The sequence below is a fragment of the Camarhynchus parvulus genome, chromosome 2, assembly GCF_901933205.1.
Source record: "Camarhynchus parvulus chromosome 2, STF_HiC, whole genome shotgun sequence".
Taxonomy (NCBI): Eukaryota; Metazoa; Chordata; class Aves; order Passeriformes; family Thraupidae; genus Camarhynchus; species Camarhynchus parvulus.
In genome coordinates, this window is record NC_044572.1 from 67,971,561 (window position 1) to 67,991,361 (window position 19,801).

Sequence of the window (19,801 nt, forward strand, 5' to 3'; positions counted from 1 at the left end):
CTTTGAATGCAGGTTTATTATCTTGGAATGAAACTTGCAGTCTATGTAACATGTAATAGTAAGCAGAGTGGTGGTGTGCGGTTTATTTTATAATTGTGTGTGTGGTCTAACAGAGAAAGCTTTTATTAACATGAGCTTTGTCTTGTGGTAATTTATCCATGCACTTAACCTTGTTGTTGAAATTTCACACCTTTAGCTACTGTCTGTGTCAGACAATGGATGTCACCCAACTATTCCCCAGCTCACTGCTATGTACTAATTAGCTCAGAATACAGCTCTGGTGAAACTAAAGCCTAGTCATATGTGGAGATGGTAAAAAGTGAGCTGAGACAGAAGTCCAGGGGTGTGTCACAGTGGGATCTGCATCAGGGACAAAACAGCCAGAATTTGTTTACAAAGGACTAGCATTCAGCTATTGAGGATTTAAATTCTTATGTATTGTGTGACATATTGCTGTGCCAATTACTTACCTGAAAGAGCTAACAACAGAATTCAGGGGCACAGAGACATATGCAGTTTTTCTACTCTACCTTGGAGAAAATAATTTCATGTTCCATTCAGAAAAAAATATTTCATAAAAATAATTGTCTTGTAAAATTAGAACTTAGGGCCAGACCACCACTGGATCTACCATGTTATATTAATATTCATTTGATTGCATATTTGAAATATTACATGGACCTTTTTTTGCCCTCTTGTTTCAGGAGCTTTTCTCTATCTCCCCAGTATGCCAATCAAAGACGACAGCAATATTCAAAGTCTAATCTATTGAGTCCAATTTATCAGTTTACTTGTGCTGAACTGATAAGCTGCACTCATTGTTTAAGATAAGTTCTTATATTTCAAGGAAACAATATGACCTCACTCATACAATTACATGAAACACCACTTGGCCTGTGGGGACACTCCTGCTGCGTCTACTCGTCTTGTTTTCATCTCATCTGTTTCAATGGTATCATCACCATTTGCAGACAGCTGATGACACCAGCTACTTATCAGTCCATTTCTGCTCTTGCTGACAGCTCAGCATAAATTGCCTAAAAAGGGATGTGCTGGTTTTCTTTGCATGTTGCACCTGCTGGAGAAGTTAAACTCAGCTATACAATTACAACACACAACTACACACAGCTACGTGGTACATTTAAATATCGATAGCGCCTTCAGACTCAAACTCCAAAATGCATTTGTACCCATTCCTTAATTATTTCACAAAATCCCAGAAGCTTGAGTGAACTATGAAAGCATAAGCTTGGGATCTGTGGGAAGCATTGCTGGCTTTCTCTTATTTTCAGCAAACAAACAAAATTTGAAGTGTAATTCACTCCTGCAGAGAGTATCAGCACAAAATATATGCATATTGAACACCTGTTTTGAGGACTCAGCTAGGACTTAACTGGTACATTTTGTGGTAGATCATTACTAGTCACAAATTTCACTTCGAGCGAGTGCAGCTCCAAACTCACAATTTTGTTTGTTGGATTTAGTTTGTTCTAAGACTTTTTCTTTCAAGGAGAAAAAGTGGAGTTCTTTTCTCTGGCATAGCGGGAGAAGTGTTCTCAAATTCCCAGTGAATTATGCTGTTCAAATCCTTTAAAAATCCCAAGGTTTCCATGGTGTCACTAAAAGGAAAGCATCATTAAAAGAATGTCATTGCTCTTGCATAAATGAGGATGGAAATTACTCAAAGAAAATTCGTTTTTACCCTCTTCCACGAGGAGTGAAAAATACCCAAGAAAATCCTCACTTATGTGCAGTCTATGACCCCAGACTGTGTCTTAACAGTGGCAATTAGAGAAATTATCTTTTCATTTGCTGGGTTACACCATCCTGCTGCTATTTCTGCTGCAGAATAGAATGATGCTTTCAGATACGAGCTCCAAAATGAGAGGTGGACAGGATCCAGGACACGCTGAACTTCAATCCAGCTAGCACAAATCCCAAGTGTCCCACTCACCTCAGGACAGCTGACTGCACCTCTTTTTCCAGGCTATGAATGTGTTGGTCCTCTACCGGTTGGCGCTGAACCTTACAGGTGAGATAACACAAGGAAAAGTGCTACTCCAGGCCAGTGCAGCTCCTTGGAAAACCTGTAAATTCATTACTTCTTTTTTTTTTTTCCCCAAGGATGCCTAGAAGGTATCACTGCCAAAGGCAGTGGCTGTCATGACTAGTTTAATTAGTACTTTTGCACTCTAATTCTACTAAATTTAGCACCTCTGCTAATCTACAGTGCAGCTGGAAGGCATTGGATATAGATAGAAAATGAAAAATAATTGCCCCAGCCTTGGGGACTAAGTATTATAATGATGACAGAATTTAGTAAATAGATACATTTTTTCTGTCTCAGGAAAAAAACCCAAAGACATGATCACAAAAACCTGGAAACAACCAATGTGTTGAATAATTGCATTCCATGTACAGCCAGTAGAGTGTACAGGGTATTATTGAATCCTTTTCAGATCAAGTCCCAAGCAGGATTGTAAAGACTGATCCTATTAATTACCGCCTATTTGTTATCTGGAAGTAAGAAAAAGGTGGGCTTTGTATGTGGTCTCTGTTGGGAAGTCAAGGTCTTTTAGTCCTTATTACCTTCTCATGCTGTACATAGGGACTGAAAATTCACTGCCAGAAGGTTCCTGTGAGCAGGAGGATAGACACATCCTCTACTCTCAGGGAGAACAATAGGGTTAAATAGTTACATGTTATTTTTCACACTCTCTCCAGAGACTCATAAAACTTGTCCTCTTCATGCCCAGAGGAGCACAGTCTCCTAACAGCCTCAGAGGAATTTCAGACAGATCGTCTCTCCCCAGGGTATCAGCCAAGTCTTAGCAGCACAGTCCAAGCTGAAGATCCCTGGGATGTGTTGTGATACTTCTCACCCCTCCTTGAAAAGTGAAGAAGTGAAGAGGAAAAAGAAATTAAAAGCTGGAAGAAGTTGCCACATTAGCTCTCAAAAAGGGCTAGTCTGTCCTTGCTGCATCCTCTCCTCCTGGACCAAGTCCCTAAGCGAGGAGATGTGGCCACTTTTCTCCTCACAGATCCAAGGCAAAATGAAAGGACCTTGCACATTCCCAGCTCTCCTGCTGCTGGGTGGGAGCCCTCATCTCACCAAGCAGAGTGAGGGAGACAGGTAGGGTGGAAGTCCTGCTTCCCTGGGGCTTGGTTTTGCAGATCATTACATTGCCAAGACACAAGGGATGGAGGGTGTCACCTCACTCTGCCTCCTAGGTCTTTGGGGAGTTCAATTTGTAAGAAACTACAGAAATCACCTTTCCAGTACAATCCATAGCTAAGGAACATGATTTTTGTGCCTCACTATATCTTAGACCTTGGAAAAAAATAATGTGTGTCTGTGCATGCACACAAAGCCAACAAAACAATTCATACTAGCTGGATGTTGTAGATGTTTTTGAAAATGCATTCTGAAATCCTACACTATTCCTGCTGTTTAAAGAATACAGAGGAAAGCACGTGCTTTACTGTGCCCCACGCTAGCATGGCTGACTGAAAGGATTAGGGTGGATAGACATGTAACAACCAAAGTAAGGTAGCTTTGAGCACTCAGTGTAGCTCCCTGGAGGCATCCAACCCTGACCTTCAGCTGTAAAAGCATGCTAGGCTCCTACCTTCAGGCATCTGTGTTGGATTTAAACTAGATGCTGGAAGGGCTAAGGGGATTGGATAGTGATCAAAATTTCCCCCACCAGCAGCAATTACAAATGCCAATTGCCTGTTGGGGACTTTGAGGTGCTTCATGGTACCTTAATGATACTTTGTCAGCCATAATTTCTGCTTTGCTTCATCTACAGGTCTGGAAAACAACTTTTCTCTGTTTGCCCTGGGGTTTTTTGATGGGTTTGGTTGGTTGGTTTTTTGTTTTTTTTCCAGCAGTGATTCTACTTTTCAGAAACCCAATGACAACAGATTTAGTTTCTCTAACTGCAATTTTCAGGTGCAAATTACTTGTAACTAAGTGCCCAGAAAAAGCTTTTGTATTGTTTCTGTGTCTTTTTCTGGGGAAAAAAAATAGCTTGAGGCAAATTCTAGAGGTGTTGGGCTTTTGTATATCCCTACAAAACAGATGAGATTCTTCAAAGTAAACAAGAAGATCAGTGATATGTTAAGTTTTCTGAATTCCAGAAAGGAAAAGGAAAATAGTAATGTCCTGATTGAAATGCAATGCACTTTATCTTGGGGGGAAAAAAATCTTACTGGCACTGCCATTATATGCTGAGCAAGATGAAAATACATCCTTAAGTGGAGATGTAGACTTGAAACTCTATTCAGCAGCCTTGTGTGCAAGCTGTGACCCTGGTGTTTCAGAGAATTTCAACAAATACCCAACCTCACTTGTATAAAATGAGATAATGGAAACCATGGCTCTTAAAACCACAAGGGAAGTTTTCCAAAAAAAGAGAAAGGACTAAACTGTGGTGGGCAAAATTATAGCACTTTATAAGAAAGTACAAGTGGTTCTGTGCCTGCTATGTGAGGGTAACAGCATGAGTGCTCCCAGATTATTCACTGAATATAGAAGGTGTTTTCAGGATCTGGATTATTCCCACAAACACTAAGGTTTACCAAAATATTGAGAATAATATTACAGTAAAGCCTTTTCAGTTGGGGAGGGCTGTAAGCTGGGAATTTGGCACACAAGGAAACTGTTGCAGAATGTATTTATCCAGGGCATACTTTTGAAATTGTTAATAAAATCTGAAAACAGAACGGATTTAAAGCTCCTCCTCAAGGAGAGGCTACAAATTGGGACATGAAATGTAAAATGTTACAGTTTGTTCCTCTCTACACAATATAACATCCTGCCAGCAACAAAGAGGTTTCTCTTCCTAAAACTTTGTGGCACATTATTTATTGTGGGAGGTTGAAGGAGGTTCGGAAGTTCAGTAAATACCTACGGTCAAATCAGTGATGGAGTCCTTACACTCCCATCCTGGACGACCTTAAATTTCCCCAGGATATTGGATGCATTTGAAAAGGGGTTGCAAGTACTATGTACTTCATCAAAACCATGTCAGATACCCTGAAAGGATTAGGCACATAAACAAAAGAGAGTGAATTCACTTGTTTCAATCAATCACCTGATGGAACACATCCACCAGAACAGTGGGAATCCCAGAATTTCCTTCCTTCTGAGGAACTAGAAATTTCCCAGGAAAATGCCTACAGAACAGGATACTCCCAAATACCCAGATTTTACAGAGCATATGCCTAAATTAATCTCCTCCCAGAGATTACGTGTAACATACAGTTTCCAATCAAAATCTGATCAGAGGCTCTCAAGGTTCTTTTGAAGCCTGAGAACGTCACAATGTCGATTACACCGGCTATGCAAGATGTGCTACAGATGTATGGGTTGGATTTCAACCCTGTGCAACTGGTGACTCAGCTTTGCCTGTTTCAGGCCAACTATCAATTTGCAGAAGGTCACTGAGGTCCATTCCAAAATATTTTTTCTTCAGCCAAACCAAATGCTGACTGTTTTGCAAAAAGGTGAAGCTGACATTAATGTTTTCCATGACAGTAGCGGCTAGCCCTTAAAATGGAAGGAATATAGATGCCTAGTATCAGTCGTAACTCAGGAGCTTGTACTTTATGCAATGAAAAGTCTGATTTAGAGCTCACTGGAATTTTAGGTAAATTCACTTAAAGAAAACAACAGCCCCTGAACTTTGTCCACCTTGGACTCTGTTCCTCTTTTTCTGTTTTTAAAAGAAGTAATTATTAGCTTTGTACCATTCCTATTTTGTCCACTTTTAAGATGATGAGGAAAAGAAACTTTGTCCTAAATTTTAAAACTTACTATCTGTAGTTTTCTTCACTTTTTAGTAGAGGACAGTGCTCATTAAGGACTGCACTGGTTTGCCTGGAGGTTTTGGAGCTGGTTGGATGCTTCATTCCCAACAGAGTGAACAACATCCTTTACATCTACATTCATCAGCTGGATAAAGGTTTGCCCTCAAATCTGAAAATAGTGGAAGGATGTGTTTAAGTATCTAAGAAGAAAGTTTTAAAATAACTGGCTCCAGAAGCATTTTTCCCATAGCAACGTGCTTTTAAAAATAATTGAAGGAGGTTAACAGAGAATTCCTGCATAATTACACAAATACATCTTCATCTTTTACTGGGGGATTCTTAATCACAAAAGCATGTAGCAGAGGAGAAGCTGAACGGGGCACCAGTTAATCATTTACTCCAGGTGGGCTTATGAAACTAAGCAGGAGCCAGAGAGGTGCCTGGTCAGGATAACAGTCTGACACTGAATAAGGAGATCATGAGTAGGTCAACACTACTAGCCTAACAATCTCCCTCCTGCCTAAAGCCCAGGAATAGTGTTACAGCTAATTACCATACAGAGCCTTTTGTCAAAAGCCAAATTACCAGGAACACTTGATCCTTATGGAAAAGAACTGGAGATAAGAAATGTCCTGCTTAAGATGACAGGCAGGACAGCTAAAAGAACACAGAAGGCATTTGCCAAGGTAGGTTTGGGCTCACAGCCTATCTCATTCCAAACAACCACGAAACTGGTGGAAGCCTTTGATGTTCTCCCATGACGCCCCTCACAAGTAGGAACAATTTGCAACATTTGCAATCACTAGTGCAGACTTTTTACTTTGTAAGTGCTAGCTGCTTAAAACTCATTGCCCAGCTGATATCTTCCTGAGGAAAATGGCTGAACCCCTGGCATGGCTGAAAAGAATGTTTGCTTGACACCAGACACAGATTTGCCAGCAAGACTCAGCCTCCTCCTTGCTGATTGAGCCCATCAGGATTTCCTGTTCTGCTGGCTGACCATCCATTGACCACCTGAGTGGGTAGTAGGAGGCAGGGAAAGGCCACAGCAAAAGCTGCTCATGAATAATCCTTTGTTATCTCTTAATTACAAACAGAAATCTTGTATGAATGAAGGTCTAATTTCTTCTTCCAACATCATCCTATACCAGGTTTTCTTCTTCATGCTATTGTTCACAATCTGCTGCTTTCTTTGGGTTTTTTTTAAGCCTGGGGAGGTTTTGTTGCTGTTAGTTCCTTTTTTAAGCCAAACCTCTCCAACTCCAGCTGACTCATCCCTTATAGCATTTCTTCTTGATCCAGGTGTAACATCTCATTCTCTGCTTGCTGCTGGCAGCTTTTCCATCCTAGCAAAACATTTCTAACCAGATGTCTGCAGCTGCAAAGGAACTTGAGTTTCCAGACTGTCTTCTGTATTTTCAGACTTCTCAGACTCAGCATCCTCACTGGGCAGCAGAAGGAAAAAAGGCTGGGACAAGTCTGCAGCAGGTTATTTGTTGACGTATACATGGTATGACTAATGCTCCTTACCTTTCCTCAGCTAGTTGGGTGTGTGCTGAGCAAACATCCTGGCAAGCTGCATGTGACAGCCGGACCCTACTGGTCCAGAACAAAACTAGCTGGAATTTCACCCTTCAGTTAAGATGCACCAGGTCCTGGGGCTCTAGTAGTGTAAAATATAGAGCTCATTGGATGAACTAGGGGCCTACTTCTCTCCTTCTCTCCCTTTTTCTCTCTCTCTTTGTTTTTTCTAACTATTATTATTAATTTTATTTATTTATTTATTTCAGGAGTCCAGAGACTCCTTGATTTCAAGCTGCATAAATTCAAGTTAAAAAAACCTCCATTATGATAGAAATGCTTGGCATTTCCAGGGTAGTGGTTAACAGCTCAAGACAACCATTGCTAGCATGTTGGAAAGTGGGTTTTGACCTTTATGAGGTAAGATATAAATCAGTGGTTATGCCTGAAGAGACAAAGTCTGCCAGAGTGACCACACTGCAGAGCTGTATTTCCACAAGCTGGCTTGGCCTCCAGATAATTGCAAACTATTTAACTGTAGCAGTGCAAGCCTCTTATCTCTCAAATCTTCAAATGTTTGTAGGAAATACAACCAAAATGTTAAATATTGTGTTATGATTTTTCCCCAACTTCTTTTTTTTTCTCTTTTGTTCTTAAGATCATTATTTTGTTTAATAAAAAATTTCTTCAGGAAAATCAACATGCTCTTTCCACAACTAGAATTAATGCTCTTATTTCCCTCCTAAGCCTTATGTGTGCTGCCGTACTTTGTTTGTATGTAGACAAGAGAGAACATGCTTTTCTCCTTGACATTTTGGAAAGGATTTATCAGGAGAACAATGAGCTGAGCCGTGAGCGACAGATGCAGGTGTCCACTGTGGATGAGCAGTGGGAGAGTATCAAGGGCTGTATGAAGAGAAGAGAAGAGAAGAGAAGTTAGAAGGGACCTACAATGGCCAGCTAGTCTATCTGCAATCAGGTCTTGCAGGGTGCAAGCAGCAGTGAGTGCCAGATAACACACAAATAGATGGGTATATATATGTCAACGTCATGTGGCTACACAACCTGGTTTAATTGCGACTTTGCTCCTTCTCAGCCTCTCCATGTGTAACATGCAGTTAGGCCTGCATTGAGGGATAGAAGAAAAGGCTAAAGTCCTACTGTTGTACCTTGAAGCCAGCTCCCAGCCCATGTCTGATCCCATCATGGACTCAGGGGAAAAAAACCACTTGGGTGCTAGGTGAGCCTGAGCTTGCATATACAATATAGGAGCAAGCAGGGAGGGAAGAACTCCCCATCAAGAATGCTTCTTAAGCAGGTGTAAAGGGGAGAAAAAATCAAAGGCAAATATTTGATGTGCAAATAAGGTTCTTGATTATAGGTTCCATTTTTATTAGATATTCCGGTTAGGTCCTGCAAGATTGGAAAACTTGGTGATTCATACATTTTAGACTTTGAGTTCCTATCCTTATGTTTCTTAGGTTACTTTTTGTAGCATATACATGTGCTTGCACAGTTAATCTGCAAGCAAGGTGTAATTTATCTGTCTGAGGACTGCACTCTGAGTCACTGAGTTCCCTCAGGGTGTCCTGGTTCCTTTCCTTCAATAATCCTTAAGGAATGTCCTAGGTGCTGTCTGTTTTTTGTTTTCCCTTTAGAAACTGAGTTATACAGTGAAAGCGACAGTAGGCATCTGCAGGTAGCTGGCTGTGACTCCCGTTATAGGTGAAAATGCACCCATCTTGCTACTGAAATAAGTATTACTATTTCAGCCTCGATATTTCTGTTAAGAATCTGTCAGTAGCCTTAGAGGAGGATGCAGAAAATATACACATATATTTGCACTAAATGGTTTTTCAGCATCAGATGTTCCGCTACCATGTTATGACCGAGGGAATGTAAAATGAATGCTGTTAGAGACTTTCGTCTTTTAAAGCAGAAATCCAGCTCAAAGCCTCTAATTTAATTTAATTTAATTGTTCATTTAATTTCATTTATTTAATTCTACTATTTGAAGTCTGTTTAAAATAAAAAAGCCACTGGACTGACTTAATTCCTACTTGAATTCACTGCAGTCCATTGAGGCATTCAAACAAGCTGTGTCTAAAATTATGTACACTGTAGAACTTGTGTAAGCACTGGTTAGTGTTTTGCATTGTTTTAATGTATACACACAGACAAAAAGCCCTGCATTTAAACACCATGAAGAATGTAACATTAGGCACTTGAAAGCCAAAAATTACTAAAATAGCTTGTGTAAGTCTAATTTGGCTTCTCTGTGTGTTCACATAATGTCTCTGTGTTATACACATACATACATATATATAAAGTGTATAATACTTATGTACATACAGTGAGAAAAGCCTTTAATTACATGACTACTTTTTTGTCCACAGAATGTTTGCTTTATGGAGTGAACAGGATAGACCTGCTTTACATGTGGGTCACCTTACTGGGAAGCCAGTTGTTCCCAGTACAGCACTGCCTCATTAATTGTAGAGGCAGGTGAATCACAAATGAGGTGGGAGACTGGATGAAGAGTCACTACTTCACCAGAAAATTAAATTCATCACTTAGAAAGTCAACTGGCTGGCTGCTGACAGGTATGGAGGTATCTGAGAGAGCTCCTGAACTCCCCTCAAGGAAAATTATCAGGATAAGGTTATGCAATTCAAGTTGCTGCTCAGTGTGAACCTCACTGATCTACATGACTTTAGAGCAGGGAATCCGCATAGGAACTGCCCTGAAGGCAGGTTGGAAAGGGAACCAATTTCTAGCTAGGAAATGGCCAGAGCAGCTGGTGGAGGTAAGTTCTTCTGATGGCACCAGTGAGAACAGCTTGGTCCAGGTTGTGAATCTCTGTCTTGCTGTACAGTCATTCAGAGTCCACATCAGTACCATTGTTTTTGTTAGACAAATTCATAAACTTAAAAAATAAAAAGGTACTAGAACCAAGTTTATTTTCCTTAAACCTTAAGTCAGATTAACTGACTCTAATTATCTTACCTAGTTTTAATTCTTTATTAATCCAGTGCTATATCAGCTGCTCCATCACTTTGGCCAGGAGTGATCTCAGGCTTCTCTCTCTTCCTCAAAGCACTGTATGATGCTATTCCAGTTGCATTTGTCTAATTTTGTGAGTCCGTGCCTTGAGACTCTGGAATTTGATTTGCAAAAACACTGCACAATCACAGTTGCCAACAGGATCTGGGCTTCAAAAATGCAAAATGCTGCACCATACTCTACAATGTTAAACTACTGCAAGCTGCAAGTACCCGAAACATCAAGGATTTTACCTTAACCTATCTGCCTCTGAGATTACCAATATCAAAAGAAGGTAATAAACCTTCTCCTTACAGAGACACCATGAAAATAAATGCATCAGTATTTGTGAAGCACTTGGATACTTCAAAGGGGAGAATTATAAGACCCATGATGGCATTAATCATTAGTTTTTGAGAGCAGGGTGGAAGATAGTAAATTAAATAAGTCATGGGGCTCCATACCAAACAAGGAGAAAACAAAGTATTGAAATGCTTCTCATTAAGACACAGATACCCAAAGGTATTTTAAGTGCTGAGAATCAAGCTTCTTAGGTGAGCATTTATTGTTTTTTTATTACTTTTATTTTTAACTGAACAAAGCAGGAGATCTGCAAGAAAAATTGTCAGTGGTTATGTAATTGTAGGTTGTAGCATAATGCACTATTCAATAAAGTTTGCATCAGAATGTATGTGCACCAGATCTAGGGCACAAATTGACATTGCCCAAGCAATCTTAGTTACAGCATTTACCAATGTCACATTGCTTGACTTTGCAAAACATAGAATTTTTCCCAGTAATTAGTGTACAAATAATTTTCTCTGGTTTTAGGATAATACACAATCAAATTCCTCAGTGTGCTCATATCTGTAGGAGACAGGGGATAGGAACCCTCCTCTTGCTTCATCCCTCCCCATATGGGGTACATACCTCTGGCAGCAGAGTAAATGACACAAATAATTGGTTATCATCTTTTTTGAATCAGCATCAGGAGGGACAGAACATTTTGCCAGTGAGTTTCACCAATGTTTGCTGACATCAAAACAACAGTGGAAGTCAGGAATTGTTGGTTCAATCAAGATCATAAGAGAGCACACTGAAATAAGCACAGGCTTTTCTAGCTGCTCCCCAGGTGGCTTAGCCCTTTTTACCACTTTCAACTCATTCTTCTTTCTTTTGGTTTATCTTACCTCACATCCAGCTTTGACAGTACTCAAATGACCCTCCTGAGCTGAAAAATCCCTTGTAGCATTTTGATAAAGCACTGCTTTATCAAAACGTCCAGATCCAACCCCATAGCCAATTCTGCTTCAAGAGGAAGGGAGACTAGTGACCTCCTGATCCTTTTCAAACTGAATTTTCATATGATCCTATGAAGACACCATGCTTTTCTCCAGTATTTAAATAGTCTTCATTCCAATAGGTAAGTTTATTAATCAAACTTTGTACCAAGTAGCTTTGGTTTATTACACTGTCATAATTCCACCTCTACAGTAAAAGATTCCTTTAGACAAAAAAGGCAATGAAACATGCATCCCATAAAACAATATAATATAGCTAAGGTTGTTGCTATGGAATGAAGTTGCTGCAAATTCCACATAAACCAGGAATTTATGCCAGGAGTTCTTCAAAGTACTGTGGTTGGCCTTCCAACAATGTGAAAATGTTAACACCAGGGCTAAGAGAGCTTGATTTTTTTTCCCTTCCTTTGTGTAAACATGATAATATTTCTCTGTGTCCTGGCTTGAAACCTTTTTAGCTGCAGTGGGTGCCAATAGACAGGATGTTTGTTCTGCAACAGGAGGCTTGTTCTGCAACAGGGCAATCAAACTGCTCCTGTCAGAGTAGGTCATAGTCACCTTCTCTGTTCCTCCACTGCAAATTGTTGATGACCCAGGTCATAATAGTGCACAAATTTTCTAATGTAACTCAGTGAAGGTGGATAAAATAAACAAAAATACATTTATTTGTTTTCTTCTTGAATACAGCTTATCTTTTAAACTGTATCTTTTTGTATTCCTGTGAAGGATTACCCCAATCCTGGTTCTTCTCTCTCAGGTCAAAAAGGCACTGCTGGAGAAACCTTGCTTGATCACAAAATGTAGCTCCTCATGAAGCCTTGCTCAGGAGAGAGAGTCTTGATGCTTAACTTCAGCATTTGTTCCTATGTAGGGCCTACCACCCATCTGGAATATTCCTCTAAAACAGTTTTCATTTCCTCATTTAAACCAAAAACAGTTTTCACAGGAATATGTGAAGGCATTTCTCTTTTTTGAAAGATTTTTTCCCGTAATGTTTTGCTTCAGTAGTACTCATTTCATCAAAAATTTATTTCTTAGCTCCTAGAAATGTGTTTTCTTTCCTCTTTTGTCTGCAACCTTCTTCTACTCAGAAACAGTCTCTTGAGGATCACTGTTTCAAGGGCAAAACTTCTACTATGCAAAATATGTAACCCTCAGGAAAATGCTACCTTTGAAATTTTTCTGTTCCAAACAAAAACTCAGGATGTAGAAGCAGCCCAGAAAAGGTGCTTGGGATGAAAATGTTTAATCAGTTTGAGTAAGGGTTGTAACCTCTCATTACAGGCTTTTCATTGTACTGTATGACTTTATTCTCTTTCTACAGATCTACTACACCTACTTGCTTCACTAAGGTTTTTTTGATGTTGCGGCGTGACCGCTCTCCAGTTCATAGTTTAGTTTATTATTCAAGCTGTAATTCTAACGTTAAGATTGGCACGTTCTGTTCCCTCCATGTTATGTTAAAATGGTCCGGCCTTGGGCCCTTCCTCCACCTCCCCCCCGTGATATGTCAATCCCCTGGTTGCCTAGGGAACTCCCGCCATTTTGTATGTCAGTCTTTAGTCCCCTCCTTAGTTGCCATGGCTTCTTTGTAAACCCCTCACATGTTTCCCCGGTGGCCTCCCTGTCCATCACTTTCTGCCCACACCCCGTCCCTAGAACCTTCTACCCTGGGCAGACGGTGATTGGAGCAGGAGTTGCTGCCCCTCCCCAACAAGCCTCCTATTTGTTACCATGTTAAATCAATCACTCAGTTCTGTTATGTTACTGGCCAGGGGGTGGGTCGCTCCTCCCCTCTGGAAGCTTTTATCACCCTGTGTAAGGGGCCGGGGCAGACCCCGGCAGGCATGCTCCTTTTCTGAATAAACCCGATTCGTGCTGCTGAGACCTGCCTGCCTCCTTGCCTTTCTTCGTGCCCTTGCTTCGCTGCTGCGTTTGTCTTGCCTGTCTAACAAGGTGCTGCATTCTCCGCCTCGACGCGAGGGAGAGTGCCTGAGGCAGCCACACGCCCCGCCTGTCTCCTGCCAGGAGCCAGTGCCGAGCTGCCACGTGGCTGCCACACCGAGGCTGCTGAAGTGCCTTTCTGTGGGCTAGTTTTGGGCTTAGACTTCCATGCACAGCAGCATTTTCCTTCCCATTTCTCCCCAGTTTTCAATTATTTCCTTTCTTCAGTCAAATTTCTCTATCCTCAGGACTTCAACTTGAGACCTCCATTCCTAAAATTCTCTTCACCTCAACATTTGGACCTGCCAGTCCCAAGCCATGATGAGGCCTTTTCCCCTTAGTGGGAAAACACAGTTGAGTGGCAGTGGGAGTTTCTAGAAGACCACAAATGATCACGTTTCAGAAGAAATTTGGGTATGTTAGGAAGCAGGCAATTGGACTAATCATGAGCTCACAAAAAACCAAGCGCAGAGAAAGTAGATCTTTCCATGGGATGAGTGCAGAAATGCTGCTTGGCAAGAATGGGTAAGGACAAACAAAAAAAAAAGCCAATACAATAAATAAAACTTCCCTAGCGAGAGCATCCCAAGTAATGGGAAACCATCAGTGGTAAGAGGAAGTCAAAAGCAAGTGGATTACTCATCAGATAGAAAAAGCTATTGACTGATGCTAGAGAGGCCTCAGACTGCCTCAGGTCTTCTTTGCACCAGTCTCAGCTAAAAAGAGATCACGTTTGATCAGGTGACAGATGTGATACACATTAATGACAAGGGAATAAGGCTTCAGCCCAGGCTGGGGCAGAACCAGTTACAGGAGTACTTAGGTAACATCAAGATGTTCAAAGCAACAGTCTGGCTGCACTTTATGCCAGAGTAGTGAAGGAAGTGGCTCAAACAGCATTGGAATCTGAGAATCCAGGGAAGAAATGTTTATCTCTGAGAATCCAGGGAAGAAATAAGGGCAAGAAATAGGCAAACTGATGCCTGTCTTTAAAAGTGGCACTTGAAAATAAATAAATAAGCCAGATTTTCACCCCAGAAAGCATCTAGTACAAATAGACACATGATTTGTAGACAAGTAGAAGGAAACAATAGGGCAAGCAACTATTAATATGAACTTGTCAGCTAGAAACTGGGACAATATGGGCAAATTTCCCTTGGCAATGAGGAGCAGAGCATGTTATGGAAGAGGGGAGAGTGGACTCCACTCATCTGTGCCTTGATTAGGCTCTATGCATATGCTTATGAGGAAGGGAGTTCAGCTAATGTGAAAAATTTGGGCAGGGGGTACAGAAGTTTGGAAACAGCAGTTGTCAGTGTTTTACAAGCAAGAGGGTGGATTATAAATGCAGTTCCAAAGGGGGTGTTTTGTTAGCAGCCTTTGGAGATGGCATTAACTGGGGAGCAACTGTAAACACGTTGGAGGATGACATAAGAATTCAAAATAATCCTAAGGTTCTTGGAAAGCAAAGAACTGAAAATGACTGAAATGCAACGAGAGGAATTGTTTTTGCGGGCAGGGTTACCCCCTGCACACACAGAGGCTGGGGCACTGCTCAGCACGGGCTGCAGGCAGCAGCTGAGGAGAGACCAGAGAGCTGCAGGCAGTCAGTGGCCAAAGACACTGCAGCAGAAGCAGACAAATAGCAGCTGGTCATCCTAAAGAAAACATTGCACAGGGACGTGATAGCAGCCATCAGATGTAAAAGGACACTGCAACAGAGAAAGAGGAGACTTCCCTTGGCAGGGACCACCACATTCACATTTCAGCAAGGAATATTCAGAGAGGAGGATAAAGTGTCACTTGGAGAGGCTATAGGGCCTCTGAAGTACTGAGTGTTCTTCAGAGCAGAATCCAGGGGAGCCCCACAAAAGGGACACAGAGACACACTGAAGTGGTGTACATGTGAAACCTTTCTGGTGTTCTCTGTAAGACAAAGAGCTAAAGGGAGGAAGATCTAAGGCATTAATGGTGTACAATATTTTGCTAGCAGAGACGAAATCAAGTACATGAAATTCCATCAACAACTTGCTCTTCCATTTATATTTGGCAATGACACCCATCCTCTTCTAATGCACACAAGCATTTTCTGATCACTAACTGTGTTCACGTGTACAAGTGTATATTGATCTGTTTTCTCTCCTTCCCTTCTTACAAAGGAAAAAATAACTGCACAGTTCAGTAATGCACGGGGCTGTGCTCTACGATGAAAATAGTCTGAGGCACTTACACGCAGAAGTAAATTTAGCTTAACACAAAAATAACCTTCACAAATTTGAAATGCCTGTTTTACAATTAACGTCAGGTGCTAACAGGATATAATTTTCTTCAAAGTGTGTACTGATGTGACAGGCTGACTGAAGCGATGCAGGCACGTCTCCTCGCCACCCTCTGGGTCTCAGAAATGCCCCCTTCACCTTTCGGCTCTTCCCTCCGAGTCTCGTCCTTTCCTCAGCCACACAGGGTGCTCCTGCGGCTCGGCGATGCGGTGCGCTCCCGCCCAGCCCGCTGCAGCCGCGCGGCGTTATTAAAGGCACACATACCGTGTAAATAATTGATACGGAGCGGGCGCGCTGCGGAGCCCGAACGCCTCCGCCTCCTCCTCTTCCCCAGCCCTCTCCCTGCCCGCCCCGCGGCCCTACCTGCCCCGGCCCGCCGGAGCGCGGCGCGGCCGCGGGGCGGCGCGGAGCCCCCGCCAAGCCGCCCCGCGCCCTCCCCGCCCCGCGGCGCCGTCCCGCCCCCGGCGGCGGCGGGTCCCTGGCGGGGGCCGGGCCGGGCCGGCGGCGCGGCGGGAGCAGGTGCGGCCGCCCGGCACCGCGGGGGCGGAGCGGGGAGCGGCAGGTGGGGGCTACCGGGAGGCGGAGGGCGCGGAGCCGGGAGGGTTTGTCCGCCCGCCCGCCTCTGGAGGTGCGGCAGGCGGCACGGCGCGGCGAGCGGGCTGCTGTGGGAGGCGCGTGGCGGTGGCGGTGACCGCGTCCGCAACCCGGGCCGCGGAGGGGCCGGCGGGGCCCCTTGCTGCAGAGCCAGATGTACGGGACGCGGGGCTGCGAAGGGTCGGCGGGGAGGTGCTGGAGGCTGCCGCCGCCGCTGCTGCCGCGGCCGGGGGGGAGCCCTTAGCTGTGCGGGAAGCGGGGAAGCCGCGTCGGGAGCTGTTATTTTCCCCTCCTTCCTTTGCCTTCCCTCTTGTCCCTCCTCCCCCTCCTCACCAAAACCGGGAGAGGAGGCGTGTTCGGTGCCTTGCTGCACCGGTTTTGCTTGGTTTGTTGTTGCAGGGTTTGGTTCTCAGGGCGGCTGGGTTTTTTCCTTTTTTCTCTTTTCTCTTCCAACCCCCCGCCTTCTCCCTTCCTCTCCTTTGGCCCATCGCATGCTCGGATCCGGCTGGATCCTTCCTTCGCTTTTCGGCGGTGCCTCTCGGAAGGGGGAAGGGAGAGCTGGGATGAGTGCAGCTTGACGCACAGGCGAGGAGCGGGGGGGCACCGCCGGCAGCTGCAGCGGTTCGTGGCCGCAGGCTGCGGGTGAGGAACGGAGAGAGCGAGGGGCTCCCTCAGTGCCTCCCCCTTTCTTCGCCCCTGTCCTTCCTCCCCTCCTCCCTCTCTCCCTCCCCCATCCGTCTCCTGCCGGGTCCGGCTGGGAGCGTGTGTGCAATATCTTACGTTGCAAGGTGTGTGAGTGTGTGCGCGGAGCGGAGGGAGGGAAGGACTCGCGAGGGAGCCGGGGCTGCCCCGGCACCCCTATGTGAACCTCCCCGGGCGGCTGGATGGCGATAGACCGGCGCCGTGAGGGGGGCGGCGGGGGCCGGCCGCTGCCCGAGGAGAACGGCTCGGTGCCGGGGGCCGTGGGGGGGGGCGCCGCCGCCCCCCCGGGGCCTCCCCCCGCCAACGCCGCCGGGGCAGAGATCCAGGCGCTGCCGGTGCCGCCGCCCGCCGCCGCCTGCAGCCCGCTGCTCCTCGACTACGACGGCTCGGTGCTACCCTTCCTTGGGGGGCTGGGCGGCCGCTACCAGCGGACCCTGGTGCTGCTCACCTGGGTCCCGGCGCTCGTCATCGGCTTCAGCAAGTTCTCGGACTCCTTCCTCCTGGACCAGCCCGACTTCTGGTGCCGGGAGGCGGACGGGCAGGGCAACTGGAGCGGGACCCTGGCGCCGATCCACGCCAACAGCAGCGGCAACGGGAGCATCTTCCTCCCGCCCGGGCTGCCCACCCCCGCGGGGGGCAATGCCAGCGAGTGCGGCTGCCGCGAGTGGCACTACCGCATCCGAGCCGGCCTCGTCCAAAACGTCGTGAGCAAGGTGAGAAAGGCGACTTCCCTCGGCCCCCCTCCCTGTCCAGCCCTCGCGGACCCTCTCGGCCCCCGCTCTTACTAAGGCAAGGGGAGCGGCTGGGCACGATGCGGATCTGTCCTTGCGTGCTGTAGCTGGGTCAGTCAAGTCCCCGTGGGTGAGCCTCCCACCCGGGGAAAGCCAATCCCACACCCGCGCAGCCCTTTACTTCCCGGGGTGTCGCACCAGGTGTCCAGCCTGTGGATTTGTACCCGCACACTGGTTGCAGCGCTAAGCTGCAAAGTTACGTCCTGAAATGGGATCCTGTGTGTCTCTTTGAGTTCCTGGTACTGTCCTGCTGTCTCTGGGTGTCTGTGGGAAAGATGCTGGAGGCATGTGCCCCAGCTGATAAGGGGAAGGGGTTGCGGAGAGGGCTTCGGTAGATTTTGTGCAAGTGTACTGAAGCAGCCCTACGCGCCAAAAATCAGGTTGACTTTTGGGGAAGCTGGAGCAATGGTGACTTGTGTGTAAAATAAGCCAAAAGTTCTCTTGAATTCTTCTGGCTATGTACTTATTCGCTTGAAAACTGTCTTGGCAGAGGAATTAAAGAAATGCCTCACATGAGTTGTTTTACTCTAGAAGCAGAAAGTGCATACTGCTGTGTTTTGTGTTTCCCCGTGTAATGACTAAAGTGGAAAATTTCTAGTGAAGAGACTGTGCCACTTTCTGCTCTTGCTTTGTATTTGCTGAGTAGTGCACATCAAAAAATCACCTTCCCTTTCCACCTGAAAGCTTTTGCTTGTTTATAGTGTTGGCCCTGCAAAAGCCCCACTGGCTGCAGATGGGCCTTATTGATACTAACAGGCAGCTAGAGCTCCTGGAAATGTAAAAAATGGTTACACCGGGGAAGAAGTTCCCTTAATCTCAAGACCCCCCTCCTAAGATCAGCAAAAATTACTTCCTGCCTGGGAGCAGTGTTTTAGCTTAACTGTGTTTATCTAGTTGGGATAAGGAAACGAGGCAACAGTCAGATGAGCAACATAACTGTGCTTTGGTCAGCCAGCACGCACTTGTATTGAATCATTGAAAATCATTTCAGTTTCTCTTTGTGTCCCTTGAAAGAGTGTGCAACAGGGAAAAAGCAAATTCCTCAATACCTTGAACCCAGAATGGATTAAAAAGGAAGATAGCCCAGCTACATTCCTTTCATGACAGAAACATAGGCACATGTTGGATCTGATTGGTTTGTGATACAGAAATGCATAAGAAAATTAGATATTTAAGAAGGTCAGATTTTCTTCTGTTTATATATGGAGACTGAGCTATTCATATATTTGGGGGTTTAACACCAAAGTTTTAGCATGAAAAAATTATCTTGAAATATTTTTTTTAGTCTAAACTTTAAAAAAAATTTTTTTGGAAATGTTTGAATCTTTTGAAGGTCATCGTCAAGTTGGCCACAAAAGGTCAAGGGAGAGTTAGTTTGCTGTCTTGCATGCTTCTTTAGAGATAATAAAAAAAGTGTTCTTTGGAAGAACTTGCTGTAAAGGGCAGATCAATTTTAAGGGATAAACAAACATCTGTGGCCCCTGCTGTCTTGTTTTCTATTAGAAAGAATAATAATCATCTTTTGAGACTATGGGTTTTTCCAGTGTGGAGTTTTTATTTATTTTTTTTTTTTTTTGTATGCTCACTTCCAAAAGCCTGGCAGCTTTTTTGCTTTGATTTGTAATCCCATGTAATTATAATTAGATTGTTTTCTTGAGGTCAGGATTCCTCTTTAGTTTGTGCTTTGTTTTTGTTTTGGGGGTTTTCTGGGTGGGGGTGCTGCCTGTTTTTATTCTAATGAAGAAAGAGAGGAAAAACCCAGACAGAACATCATCATAGCTTGATTTGGACTTCATTTCTTATCAATCCCCAG

The 19,801-nt window shown here is 44.3% G+C and overlaps 1 protein-coding gene across 2 annotated transcripts in view; it reads left to right on the forward strand.

The window, feature by feature from the left end:
* The first annotated feature begins 16,463 nt into the window (after window positions 1–16,463).
* SLC22A23 (solute carrier family 22 member 23) overlaps window positions 16,464–19,801 on the forward strand; it is a 109,477-nt gene continuing 106,139 nt past the window's right edge. For both annotated transcript variants that reach the window (XM_030965690.1, XM_030965699.1), the window contains exon 1: window positions 16,464–17,910. In XM_030965690.1, the coding sequence (XP_030821550.1) occupies window positions 17,380–17,910 (531 nt within the window). In that variant the 5' untranslated portion in view covers window positions 16,464–17,379. The remainder of the gene's footprint in view (window positions 17,911–19,801) is intronic.